The following is a 15,323-nucleotide window of genomic DNA, read 5'->3' on the forward strand; positions in this document are numbered from 1 at the left end:
ATACGAATTCCGCACCTAGCTCAAGCTGCTGATCATCGACACCTGGCTGGCTGACCCAGTGATGATGTAAAATATCTTCAGTGGTAGACGGATCATGGGTCCCCTTACCATCAGGCTAAACGTGGGAGGTTTTGTGGTTTTCCTGCCCATGTAAGGCTAATGCGGGTTAGTTACTACATCAAAAAATCCTCCACGAATGCGAGTATCTCCCAATACTTGATCCAGGAGTTCTCTTGTCTTCTAGATTAAATTTAAAATTACAAGACAAAGGAATTGAACTTTGGTAGTCGTAAACTCAAAATTGGGTCTGCTGTTCAACGACGGTCATTAAAAGAAAAAGAAAATGAAAGCTTTTTCTAAGAAGTTCATAAACTTGAAAAGTAAGTGATCACCTTTAGCTTCTTTAAGCTCCTTTCTTAGAAAATAAAACATATAAGGTTTGTGATCGTCACAAGATTATGCGAGATTTCGTTTTAGCAAAAATAAACCAACAATGACACCGAAAGAGAAATTAAGAAAAGCGGAAAACAAACTAAACCTAAAATAATCAAAAGCAACAAAAAGTGAACAGGAAAAAACATCGAAAAATGAAGTAACACACGAAAAAACAGTCCGTTTAAGATAAGTTCAATAATATGCAAGAACTAAAAATAAATATATAAAATGAGATACATAAATGCACTTTTTCAGGTTAAATATTAGCATTTTGACACATGCCACATAATCATTTATGGCATCTCACCATATTTTCAATTGAAATATGAATTACTGTGTCAGACCAAACAAAAATAGTCGAAATCTTGGGCCCCTTTAATTATTTTTACTTTTTTAGTTTCTTTGTCGTGTCATTTGTAAATCTCTAGAAAACTGCGCACGTTTTTCGATGAGTGTGCCAGTTTAATCAAGGTTTTTGTCATAGCTAGATTCTCTTAAATCTTAAGTAAGACAATTTCTTTAAGTGGATAACATTAAATTGATTACATGATTATGTAAGGAGATTCAAACATCATACAAATTTAACATTGCAATTTTCTCAAAATTTTCAAATTTGCTCGTGTTACATGTTTGCAACTCATAGCACTCCCCCAGGAAATATCAGTCTCCCTTTCAACGTATACTTTCATAGAGGAAAAAATAAAGAATTAAATTAAAAACGTTCGAGTAAAATATAAAAATGGCATGCAAAATCGTGCTTGTTTCTGAATCCACCTTTGATAGCAGTTAGTGTAAGTGATTTTTTTCTGAACTGACATTTGCAGTGAATCTAAGTGAATAAAACTAAATTAAAATCTACTTCTCGCGTGTGGTCGAAACAGCTGTCACGTGACACCCAGTGGCACGCATGTCATAGGCTCGCCATTTCTATTTTCAGAACTAATAGAGAAAAATAAAATACTTGCAATTCATCACATAATTAATTTATCCAAAGATAAATTCCTGTTAAAAGTGTTTGTTTAATAATTGTTCATTACTTTTTTTTTAAATTTATTTAAATAATGATCGTGAAACTTTCAGAAAATAGAAAATAACGTATAAAAATATTAAAATATAAAATTATATGTGTCAAATTGAAATTATAAAAAATAAAATAAAACTTAAATGCACTCATGTGTGAAAAGGAAATTAAAAAGTCAAACGTAAAATAAAAACTACATAACAAATTCTTATGTTGTTTAAGAGATTATACAAATGTTTACGAATATCAAATCTTAGCTTTTATTTAATTACTCCGTGGCACTACAGTCCATGAAGGATTTTAGCCTTCTTCTTAACCCATTTCCAAACTTTCATATCGGGTCTGTTCCTGGACTTGGAATTTTCGGAGGTTGCTCCAAAATATTTGACGAAATTGCTCGAAAACAGACAAATAAGTTTAATCAATTTTAAATCTTAAGAGACGAATCTTCAGATTTTAATCTTAAGAGACGAGTCAAAATATTTTATTCTTCTCTTTTCGTTATATACAAACTTTGTGTAGAATCAAAATGTTCTGAAAACAAATTTTTCACTTTATTACAAAATATTTTCCAACGCCGCACTGCCGTACTGGCATTTTTATTGTTATCTTTCCATAAAAATGAAAATTCATATAAAATATACATTTTGAAATTGAGAATAAGATTAGTGCATTTTAAGCGAAATGATTGAACTAGATTTATATGAATGCTCTCTAAGTTTCGAAAATTCATGAATTGTAATTTATTATTTTTTAAGAATTATTATTAATAATCACTTCACGTGAAAACTATAAACTGGCTCGTCCGAGAAGTCAGCAGTCGAATTATTGCTTACTTTTCAAAAATTGGAAGAATTTGGAGTGAGCTCCAAAAGCTCCGTGTTGGGGCAGGACCCAACCTTACCTTTTTTTATATATAAGTTGCGCATTTCATGACAACACATCAAAATATCCTACAACTTTATATAACTATCGTTTTGGGGTCCTTCACTTTGCCCCTTTCCTGTTTTTTTTTTCTTTTTTTTTAAACTTTTTCGTGCCTCTGTTTTTGCCCATTCTTATAAAGTTATCTAATCACTACAGCCGTTCAGCGCTTTTATGGTGCTTACGATATCTATATCTTTACATAACTTCTTAATTTAAAAATTAGTTTTAATTCTACAAACATCACCATTCTTCGCGAACCCAAGAGTTTACAGGGTTCAATATTTTTCGTAGAATCATTTTTATATGACTCATTCTTATAAAGTTGATTTTTATGCATTTCAATAAGAGTTCACACAAAGCTGGGCCAGTTGAAAAATAACTTGACGCAGAAGATAATCAGAGTATCTGAAGTGGCCAGCTAGATCTCATGACATGAATCCCATAAAGTGCATATGAGAGTGACATAATAATGGAAGGATATGCGTATATTCGCCGATTATACAGACAATCATAAGTTATGCTGTTTTCCACGTGTTTTGAATTTTCGTACAATTTATAACGCTAAATTCAAACCTATGGTCAACAATGCCAGTTAGGATAGGTTCATTTCTAGTACTTACAGACCACTGGGACTGGAATTGATTCTCTATCTTTCTTCTCTGCATTCTTCGTAGCCATGTTCATTGCATGGCTCATACACAATCACGACTTTGTTCAATATATTCCGTAGCGAAATTGAATTTTCTATTTTTCTAATTTGTGCAGTAAATAAGTTTTCATTCGTAAAACGCGAAAATCTACTAAAATTTTCTAATGTTGCAGTGACTTTTCTATTTAATAAACAAACATTTCTTACAATCTTGCAGGTGAAAAAGAACCTATGCTAAATCACAACCGTGATGAGACGCCAGGTCCACCTCCTGTTAGAAATCGGAGGCAGAGTGCAATAGATAGAGCTGCAAGACTTGTTGATATTCATCACACGGTAGTACACGTCTCTACCGAAATAGCAAATACAGGTAATTGCTATCTCTCTGTTATATCTAAAAAGCTTTCCGAATTAAAATGCTCTAAATTAAAGTCGTCTGGAGAAAAAACCAATTTCTATAAAATTTAATCCACATGATGTCCATTATACATCTGCAACCCTCAGATTCTTATTGCACAACTTATTTAAACTAAATCATCTTCCCCATGCTTGAAAACCAGGTCATTACATCAAATATTCAGTTTGTTTTTTTCATTCCTTACACAACATATATTACGTACATTTTTTAAAAATTTCTTGAAACAACAAGTTCAATACCGACAGCTGTAATTAATCGACTAAAATACCGGCATAATTCACAATGGTGTGAACTTTACCCAGAAGTCGTTTATGACAGAATTATCATCATTTTGAGGTACTTTGAACAACTTCAATTTGTGGAGAGTGTGTTATCGACGATGTCAACCGTCAGTTATAAAAAGGTACCCTAAGATCGAATAGAGTTAGCATGTCTTACATACTAGTGAATTGATCTTTAATAATCGTAGTGGTAGTTACCCCACAAAGCAATATATAAAATCTTAGAGCGTTTGCCTTCCAATGAGGTGAACAAGGTTCGAATACCAGCGATGGCTGGTCGATATGAATTCCTCACCTAGTTCGCACCAACCACAGTGCTGACGGATCATGGGTTAGAGTCCCCTTGCCGTCAAACTAAGCATGGAAGGTTTCCGTGGTTTTCCTCTCCATGTAACGCAAATGCGGGTTAGTTCCTTCAAAAAGTCCTCCGCGAAGCCAAATTTCTCCCCATACTTAATCCAGGAGTTCCCTTGTCCTCCGGCTTGGGTTCAAAATTACAAGGCCAGGGCATTGAACATTCGTAGTCATAAACCTAAAATTAGGTAAGATGTTCAACGACGGTTATAAAAAAATAAAATAAAATATATAAAATCCGATATGAGAATCGAAAGTTAAATAAGAAGTACAAAAAATAAATGACAACTACTACTAATATTAAAATAATTATAACTACTTATAGTTAAAGCTTATAGTTTACGTCGAATGTACCGGTGCGAATTGTACCAATCCACTTTAAACAAATTATTTACATAAACTTCTATAAAAGCACAGATGATTCACTTTTGAAGCGTAAGCATCACTTCAAATCAAATGCTATGGACTTTTACATTAAGACTCACTTACACTGGAAAAAATATCGGTGCACAAAATGAAAAATAAAAAGTGAAAAATTGCAACAACTCGAATATCTTCTGGCCTGAAAATAAGGGTTTAAATAGTATTGAAACGCTCACTAATTTTTTTTTTTTTTTTTTTTTTTTTTTTTTTTTTTTTTTTTTTTTGGTTTGTGAAGGTCTTTAATGAATTTTGATTTATCGCTCAAATTTTCACACACAAAGATATAGTCTCAAGAGTTCAAAGGTCTTGTATTAAAACACAAAAACGTATTTTCTTTGTAAATTTACCTTTTATTTTGAAAAAGTCAGATTCTTAACGCTGAAATTAAGTGAAGTAGCCACAATCTGAAAAACATGATCCAAATAGTTTAGTCAGGAGAGAGGTTAGGTTCGCTCAAAGTTCTTTTCACTTTAGTGTGGGTATCTCGTTACTGATAGGTTGTTGCAACGCGATATCTGTTTACGTTAGCAACTGTTCTTTCCATTCCATTTCGAGTAAGTTAAGCCTGTCAAGTATCAATTCTTTTAAGTGATACATTCGATATTCTTACTCAAAGATTCTTTTACAAGGATTTCAATTCTTTCACTATATATTTCTTATTTAACGCAAAAACCGGCATGAAGTCACGTAGAACATAAACTAATTATGCATCGAAGTTTTCAGGTACACAAAACAAAAATATATCATGGTTACAATAAAATACGTAAACAGATAATAAATCTAAGTTAAGTAAAAGATGTAGACGAGAAAGAGTTATATTTCAATAAATTCGATGTGCGATACGGAGCTGTATTTAGTTAACTTCACATTAACTAACATTCAAACTCAAGTGGAGAAACTTAGCTCAACTTCAACACGCCATTTTGCTTATAAGCGATCAGCTGAAGCAGACGTCATAGGTCACATGTGAGCGTATCTGTGATCTTTTTCTTCTTGAAGTACAAGTACCCAATTATTTATTTATTTTGGAATAACCAGTATATTGCAGCTATTTTAAAATATGTATTAATGAAGGTCATTATAGAATAACCAGTATATTGCAGTATATATACTGGTTATTCCATAAAAAGTATCTATCATAAAAGTATAAAAATTCCGTAAAAGTATTCCAGTAAAATACATATTAAGGAAGGTCATTATTGAATAACTATACCAGTATATTGCAGCCATCTCAAAATACATATTAAGGAAGGTCATTACGGAATAACCAGTATATTGCATCGATCTTTAAATCTGTATTAAGGAAGGTCATAACGGAATAACCAGTATATTGCAGCGATCTTTAAAACTGTATTAAGGAAGGTCATTACATAACCAGTACATTGCAGCGATCTTTAAATAGGTATTAAGGAAGATCATTAATTAATAACCTGAATATTGCAGTGATCTTAAAATATGTATTAAGGAAGATCATTATGTTCGCAAACCACAATCTCCTTGATATTTCTTTGTATTCCTTCTCACCAATTTCTGATACATTGCCCTGACATTTTTCGAAATACCATTCAAGTTTTATATTGGTCGCATTTACAGAATTTTAATAAATGTAAAGTTCATAATTGTGCTCAAATTTTTTCTGTATCGAGAAAATGTAGTTTACGAAATATTTTTCCTTATTAATAGTTTAAAACAAAACTTTGAAGTTTGAAAGCAGAATATTGAAAAATATTAGTTATTCATAAAAAATACACACAAAAAAAGAACTTTTTTTTTCACCTATTCATAATGAGGCACAACTTCTCCACAAGGGATTTGGAGAAAAAAAACTAGTGGGCAAAAATCGCATTAAAATTGGGACAAAGCTTTACTGTTAGAAAATATAGATTAAAACTTATAGTTTGTGTATAGTTCATAGATAAAAACACATAAAATTATGTTTTAGAAGGGGTCAATCGAGGCATCAATACATATAGGCAATCATACAACAATAAGCAATTATAAAATACCCATCCATTATTAACGGTCAATGGTTGTTTCTTTGTTTGTTTTTTTTTACACTTTAAACTTTTTTACACTTTTGTTTCTTTAAGGTAATGGCCACATTTTTCCAAAAATGGCATTTCTTCTTCAAAACGTTTCAAGGTATTTTTTCCAGATAGTTACTTCATTAGTTTCCGGAATTTCCGATAATACAATCCGAGAAAACAGTACATTAAATAGATACATATTATTGCTAACATAGAATGTTAAAGTATGTAGCCCTCTAAAATAATTGTTAAATGTTGCCTATTATATTGCCCCAAGTCCTTCATAGATAAATATAAAGTTATAATTTTTAGCGAATGGTGCATTGTTCATAAGCTGTTTTTTAAGTATTCATTTTTTCTAAGCTAAGTTATGCAAAAAAGATATTGATATTTTCTCCCTTCTTCTATTATTCAACACTTTTATACTTAAATCCTTTTCTCCCAGCAAACAACGAAAATTCTTTAAACATACTTTTCTTGATAAAATGAAGAAGAAAAATTTTTTTTGCTGAATATTTTTACTTTACAATTCAATCCTATTTCTTTATTCGATAAATTATTCATTGGGATGAAAGGAACTACATGTCAGCTTCAGTTAAACTTAAAAAATAATGTTTTTATTTCACAGAGAGATTTTGAAAAATAAAGCATGGTAACATTGTTATAAGGAAAACTTGAACAAAATCAGATCCTAAAAATTTCTCTTTTCCTAAGCAGCTATTGTAAAAAAAATTGCTTAAATGTTTAATTGAATGATAAATTAATCTTTTAATTTCAAAAATTAATATCATTAAATGTGAAAGAAAAGAAACCATATCTTCACTGTTAAATCAACTCCTGAGTCATGCGATTTCTCATTCATAGCAATAAATAATTTTAGAAGGCCGGGATAGCCAGATCGGTAGGGGGCTGGGCCCATGTCCGAGAGTTCGAACCACGCAGGCCGAAGACTCCCCGTGTAGTAAAGTGACTGATGCACGCTAAATCTGTCGAGTCACAAAAGTCCTCCATATCCCCATAACAAATCAATACCTCTGGGGGTACTGGATTGGAGATCGATAGTTCTCTGATTCACGTCAAAATTACGATCTGTGGATGAATGAATGGATGTATGAATGGGTCTGCCTTATAAACAGGTGTGACGTATGATGTGGCGAAGTCGAATTATTGACCATAGATGGCGCCACTGAAAAATAAGAATTGCGCACTCTGCCTTAAATTTGCTCGGTTTCACCAAGCAGGCTTGCCCGTGCGGCAAGTAAAATTAGAACCAACCAACCAATAATTTTAGAGGTTTAAGAAACCGGCAATAAATTACTAGCGAAAAAGAATGTTTTTGAACACCCTACATTTAAAAATACAGAAATAATCTTGTATCTCATGTCAATTACGTTAAATATCATATGGAATAACTACACAAAATTTCGTAAACCTAGCTTAAAAGTTTATGGAAATATGGTCATTTTTATAGAAAAAAAAACTTTTTATATTTACGTTTTCTTACTCTAACTGCCGAAATATTCAATAAAATTAAACAAAATTTTTAGAGTAATTTTTAACTAACAATAAAAAATATTTCAAAACAAGAAAAAAAATCGTTACAAATTCCGCAAGAAATGCGTATTTGAAGTAATTCTTTACTACGAAATGGGCGGAAAATATTTTTAAAAATTATTTCATATTTTTATTTTGAATCGTATATGGTAGTTTCTGAAAAAAGTCTGCTTTGAATGCCTTGAAAATGTTAAAGTTTAAAGCAAATTTTTAGTAGTTTTTGTATTCTATTAAAAATTCTAAATGATAAGGGATTTTCCACATATTTCATTTTGTATCATAAAAAAATTTCATGACAAATGAGAATACCCTACAATGATTGCCAAAACAATATGTGACGGTATTAGGAAATAAAACATGTGAGATGAAACATGATGTAACAGCGTATGATCCTATATAATTTTTAATAAATCTTGTTTAATAGTACAAAATTTAATTTGTGGAAAACCACATACCATTAAAAGCTTTATTTCCATATCAACAAAAACTACTTAGAAAATTTCTAGAAACCTTTTAAATTTTCAAGATATGCAAATCGGACTTTTTACATAAGTTATCAAATACGATTCAAAACAATCTATTAAAAAATTTCATGTTAAAAAAAATTTCATGTTTTCTGCGCAAGCGCAGTGTGAAAATATTGCGCTGCTCATATCTTGCAAAATTTTTAACGATTTGTTTTGTTTTTTTTATGTTTTTTAATTATGTTAAAAATTATGTTTTTTTGTAATTAATTTTAAATTACTCTAAAATTTTTTAATCATTTTGTTTAATATTTCTGCAGTTAAAATAAGAAAACTAAGTTTAAAAAATATATATATATATAAAAAAGTTCATATTTCCATGAATGTTTAAGCTAGGGAAACTTATTTTGCGCTTTTATTTCATATAATAATCAACGTAATTTACATAAGGTACAAGATTATAGCTGATTAATTTTTTTTTTTTTTTTTTTTTTTTTTTTTGCATAGGATGTTTAAAAATATTCTCTTTTGTTCGTAATTTATTGCTGGTCCCTCAAACCTCTAAAAACTTTAAGCTTTATTGATACGTATGAAAAATCGCCTGACTTAAGCTTTTCTACAGTTTTAAATGAATTCTCTAAGTAACCCTGTGGGGATAGTAGTTAACGACAATGTCAACATTCATCTATGAAAAAGTACTCCACATTAGAATTGAGTTAACATGTCTTATGTACTAGCAAATTCGAATAGTATTTTTGTAGTGGTAGACGCACTACAGTACTCCCCCACCAGAATTATATCTGAGATAGAATTTGATGAACAGATGACATTAGTTGATTCATTGCTGTTCTGCGGGAAGCCAGGAGAGCTGTATTAAGATCATCGTACTTTTAAATATTGATCGTGAGAGCTGTATTAAGTTCAGGATCGTGGCCGCTCCTGTGCTGATATTAGTAATCAAGTGTATGCAAGCCGACGTTGTGTGTGCTCGAGACTGAGAAGCAACTGCGCGAGGAGACGAATAATGTCACAGTCACAAGTAGCAAGTAAACTGTTCAATGGAGACCATCTATCGAAGTAGGCGTGTTCAAATCGAAGTGGACGTTTCCGTGAAGGTAGAGGTGTTCACATCGCGACCGGGTCACCAATGTGGGGATGGTAGTTAACGACAATGTCAACCTTCATCTATGAAGAAGTACTCCACACTAGAATCGATTTAATATGTCTTATACACTAGAGAATAGGAATTGTGTTTTTGTAGTGGTAGACGCATTACAATCACTTACTTTATTTCTTGAGAAATATGAAAAAATGAGTATTCTCTGACTAGTTTATTCTGAATAAAATAAGTGGCCATTTTAAAATATAGGGTGCTGCAAAAGATATATACACACTTTGATCTACTATAAAAACTCATTTCTTGTTCTACAAGAACATTATTTACATTTTCATCAGAAAGTATACTTTTATATTTTCCATTTCCAGAAATTTCTAAAATTAGGATGGAAACTAAACTTACAATGATAGTTCATTGCTTGTACTCTTTTTTTCATCCTTTATTTAGAAGAGAAAACTTCCAAATCGATTACTACATATAAAGCTAACTATTATTAAGAATACACTAATTTAATTACTCAAGAAATCAAAAATTGAGTAAAAAACCTATTTTAATAGGGACTTTCTTCATGAAATTTCCCGATTTTAGGGAATCTTCTAAAATGAACAACTATTTTAATTTCGATGAAATCAGAAGATCCGTTAAAAAGACAATTTCAAATAATCAGTCTACTGGGAAATCCAGTGGATGTGGCAACTATGCTGTATATTTATGTATTGTAATACTATATTTATATATTAAAAATATAAAAAATGGAATAACAAAAATGAAGACCAAAATTTTAAATACAATAAGTCAAATTGGAAAAGTGCAAAACCAAACAAACCAGCAAAAACCAAAATTGTCGTTAGCACACAATTTAAATAAATATGGGAGAACTTAAATAAAGACCAAACGAAATTTCAAAAATAAGCATGTCAGTAAAAACAATACTTCTTCAGGGGACACATCGCCCTGTAGTCAGTAGTTCAACCAAAAACTGACTGTGCCCCGAGGAAGTACTGTTTTTACTGATATGCTTATTATGGAAATTTCGTAAGGTTTTTATTTAAATTCCCTCATATTCATTTAAATGGTATATTTATATATTCTAATACTATATCTATATATTGTAATATAAATTAATTTTTTTTAAAAAATGATTTCTTAGGTGATCCCTTGAAATCTCCCGAAAGGACAGGGAACGGAAATCCAGGAAACAACCTGAATCCCAAGCAAGATGTGCAAGCTTCTAACTCACCTGGATCTACAACTATGCGTATGGATGCGTGAATACTTCCACAAGCGACTTCACGTGATTCATTTTAACCAATTAAGTTTCTCGCAAACAATTGCAACTTAAATATATGGTACTAAAAAGAAAGTGACAAACTTCCAATACAGCTAAAAAGTTATATGGGTTCTTGTTGAAGGAGTTGTTAAATTTTATAAATTAAAAGAAACGAGTCTTATAACACTGAGCGTTAATGTGATAAAACACAAGCAAAGAAGTTATTCTGCCAAGGATATGCTGTGGACCAATTTAGCGAAAATATATGTATTAAACTGGATTTAATTTTTCTAAATTTTAATTCCGATAGATTGTTGTTTACCTTTTAAATTTTTTTTTCCTCTCTTGAAGGAAGATATGGCTTTAAAAACATGCAATCTGGACAAAAATTACCAGATACACATCTTTGAAGATACTATCTCTAATAAGTTTTCTACAAACAAGGCAATGAACTTAGCTGTTGAAATATGTACATGTCTTCGCTTTGACTTTTAAAAATAAGAAAAAATTATTTTGCAAAATATATTATATAATAAGGACCAAAATAAGAAGTGTTTAACAAGGTCGTGACACTGCCTTATATGAAAAGATAGCACAAGACAAAAAGTCTTATACATTGCCAAAATTAATACTCATACAAAATTATTTATTTCATTGGTTTGTCAAATAAAACCCAAAGAGAGGCTTTTGGTTTCAAAATAAGTTCAATTGATTATTTTCAATTTACTTTGGAAATACAAAAACACCAGATCATAGAATTAAAATTTTATATATTTCCTTTTTATATTAGTAATAAAATATTCCCTATCTAAAAGTTTAAGTAATATGTTTTTACTAAAGAAAAAATACAAAAAGAAGTAATTTATTTATTAAAAAAAAATTAAAATAATGAAAGTATTAATTCAGATTAAATCAAGGATATTAAAGAATAAAATCGGTTTCCAAAAAGCACTTTGGGCTCGGTTTGATACCAAAAGCCTTAATTATATCATATGCCTTAAGTCTACCTTAAATGCACACATAAAAACTTCCATATAATGTTAATAAAATGTTAACTACCAAAAAAAAAATTTTTTTTAATTTATGTAACACTTGGAATATTAACAATTAACATTAGGACTACAATTTCAATTGTTGAAACGTAATTAACATCTATCATAATAAAATAACATTATGGTAATAATTAGATGCAGTGCAGACCTATTTATCTTTAAATAAATTATTCAACTCAAAACGTCATCTACTGATTGGATTTATATGACTGATGCAAATTTTTATGGCATAAATATCTAAAAATAATTTGCACCTATACAACCAAAAGCTAAAACTGTTATGATAGATGTTAATTATGCTAGTAATTAACACCTATCATAACAGTTACTAACTATTTTACAGTTATTAATTACGTTTTAAATTACATTAGGTATTAATGTTTTTTTGGTTCAAAAACAATGCGTAAAAACAGTTTACACGAGAAGTGAAACATCTTCTTTGCAAACATTTATAGAATTGATGATTTAATATTACCATTAAAAATGACAATACTTTAAAATAGTTTTTTTATTGAGAATCATAGCATAAAAGCTGATTACTGATTTTAAACAGCTAAATTTCATTAATTATATTTTTAATTTCACAAAAAAAAAGCAGCTACTTTACATTTTTTATTTCCAATTCCAGTCCTTCATCATTAGAATTCATTAATTATTGAACAAAAATTAATGATAAAAAATGCAATATTTATCATTAACCAGTCTTTTATAATGATTATCATTATTCATTCTCCATCCCTGGAAAACATAAAAGCTGTGAAATTTACAAAAGTTTTAAACATACCTGGGATACCAACTTTCCTTAATTTTCATATATATATAAAATTTTGGGTTATATAAAGAAAATTCTAGCTGATATTTTTTTGGCTATTTTAGACACATAGAATTAATCAGAAATTTTATCTGAACTAACTTGCAAGTCCGAAATAATTTTTCAAATTGAATGAAAATTTGCAGAAAACTTAGCACTTAACTATAAACTTGAAGGAAAGCTTTTTTAATGACATTAATTGGTGGTTCAAATTAGTTTGAATGGCTTCTATATTTGGTCCTATGCATTTAAAAATACACTATTATAGAAGTTATTCAAATACCAAAGATTGTAATAGCGATCCTAAATTAAACTACTGATAATATTTAAATTCCAATAATAAATTAATATTTTAATATGAGGCAAAACTTTTGAAGAATTCTTCTATTTATATATTTATTTATTTTATTTATTTCTTGAGATTTAAAAAATAATAATTTTTCTGGTCCAGGTTTTTAAAGAATAGTAATTTAGACTATTTAAACTGATATTTAACTGTGGCACTTTGATCTGGAATAATACTATCATAAATCAAGCTAACTCCTCATAAAAATGTACCTCATGAAGTAAAAATACATCTTTTTTAAATTAAAAGTCATAAAATTAGATTGAAGATCATTACATCTTTTACATAGTCTGTGTTAATCTTCACATATTTTTAAGAAGTGCAAATTATCCAACATTTTAGAAAACATAATAAAAAGAACTGTTATAACCTTTTGCATCTCTCATATAAGTCGAAGAATACGATGTATTATATAATATAATCTGTATTATATAAGTGTTGGCGTCAATGTCAGTCACTGAAAGTGGTTTGTCATGCAGGAATATTGTATGACTAATTATATCTGGAAGAAATAATTCTGTGAATTAACAGACATTCCTATTCAAAACATCTCTTTTGGTGCTTATGATATGTACAAAAATGTGATCCCTGTCATACATTATGTGTCTTGTCTTTATTTCTGATACATACCAAAAATTACAATTCTCATTATATTTCATAAAAAAAACTGTACTTTTTTTAAACAATAATTAAGTAGGTGACAGTTAAAACTAACAAATAAAAATTGGAAATCAGGTGTACCATAAAAACTTTTTAAATTCAAAGTTTTAAGATGCTAAAAAATTGTCACTGTAATCACAAATTTACCAAACAATTTTTCAATGAAGTTGAAAAATATTGGTGACACCTAGAATAGACATGGAGTTAAATTTTATTGGTAGGGTCAAAAATATAACTTTCAATATTTTTGAAAGCATAAATGTAAAACAAACTTTAGTTTTCAAAGACAAGAATGTGAAATTTATTATATGCAGTAACAGTAAAAATAAAAAAAAATGACATATAAAATGTAATATTTATGTTTCCCGGAATATATGTGAAAACCTTAATTTCATTTAACCATTCTCAAATACACATATTTTCAAGCCTACCATTAGGAAAGGCCATTAAGTAGATTTTAGGTTAGATAAAGGTTTTGATATAGATTCCTCACAATCTAAATGTTATATTTTATATTGCATTTTAAACTCAACAGTTTTGCACTTAAAAACTAAAATTTATGATCTAAAAAAAATTAACTGATCTAAATAAAACTTTAGACTTAATCTAGGAAATCTATATATTTTTAATTTGAAATTTTGGAAAATATATGAACATAGTGGCAACTTTAAATAGACTTGAAATTTTGACATTCAAAAAAGTTTTTATAGATACATCCAAATTATACCAATAAATATATATCATATATAGAGTGAATGATAATTTTATAAGTTAATTTTATGGAAAAATTAAACTGCATAATTATTTAAACAAGTAAATATTCTTAAATAAATTAGCATTTTTCCAATTCGGGGAATATTTTTAAGCCATTATAATGGGCAAAAATTAGGTTTAAATATAAATTCATCCATTATTAGTTATTAACTAAATTCTATGAAAATATATATTGCTTTCAATGACAGCAATAGTCTACTCATCATAGTAGTAACGTAAAAGAAATTACTACTATCAGTAATCATGCATGAGTAAAAAAATTACTACCATTCAAAATATTTGGAAAAGTCAATCTACATCTACTAGATAATACAAAAAAAGCACTTTTTTGGGGGGTACAAAATTCTTTGAAATCATGCATAGCCAAAATTACAATTCTTTCTTCGAAACAGAAAAGACATTTAAAAAAAGAAGAAAAAAAAGAAAACGTTTTATCTTGTAAGTCAGTATTTAAAAAAATTAAATATATACAATGATAATCTGAAATTAAGGAACTTCATATACTTTATTGTTGAACTGAAAAGAAAGGTCAATATATTCTGAGCACTCATACCTGGCACGCAAAGGATTTGACACACAAATTTTTCAACCCCAATGGCAGCTTGAAGCCCACTCAGTTTTATATCAATGGGTACCAGCTTGTCTGGGAAGTAAAGTTGGCCTGTGCACAATGCTGCCCACTATCATCCCGTTGCTTATGAAAGTGTGGAGCCTTAAGCTCCATTACTGACTACAACAGG

At 29.5% G+C, this 15,323-nt stretch overlaps 1 protein-coding gene across 1 annotated transcript in view; it reads left to right on the plus strand.

The window, feature by feature from the left end:
• The window catches only part of LOC107436946 (potassium voltage-gated channel protein Shaw), a 163,515-nt gene extending 151,832 nt beyond the window's left edge, over positions 1-11,683 (plus strand). Inside the window, exons 6-7 of the mRNA XM_016048785.4 lie at positions 3,250-3,402; positions 10,821-11,683. Coding sequence (XP_015904271.1) covers positions 3,250-3,402; positions 10,821-10,942 — 275 coding nt within the window. The 3' untranslated portion in view covers positions 10,943-11,683. The remainder of the gene's footprint in view (positions 1-3,249; positions 3,403-10,820) is intronic.
• Positions 11,684-15,323: the final 3,640 nt, after the last annotated feature.

Source organism: Parasteatoda tepidariorum, chromosome 2 (assembly GCF_043381705.1).
Source record: "Parasteatoda tepidariorum isolate YZ-2023 chromosome 2, CAS_Ptep_4.0, whole genome shotgun sequence".
In the NCBI taxonomy this organism is placed as follows: Eukaryota; Metazoa; Arthropoda; class Arachnida; order Araneae; family Theridiidae; genus Parasteatoda; species Parasteatoda tepidariorum.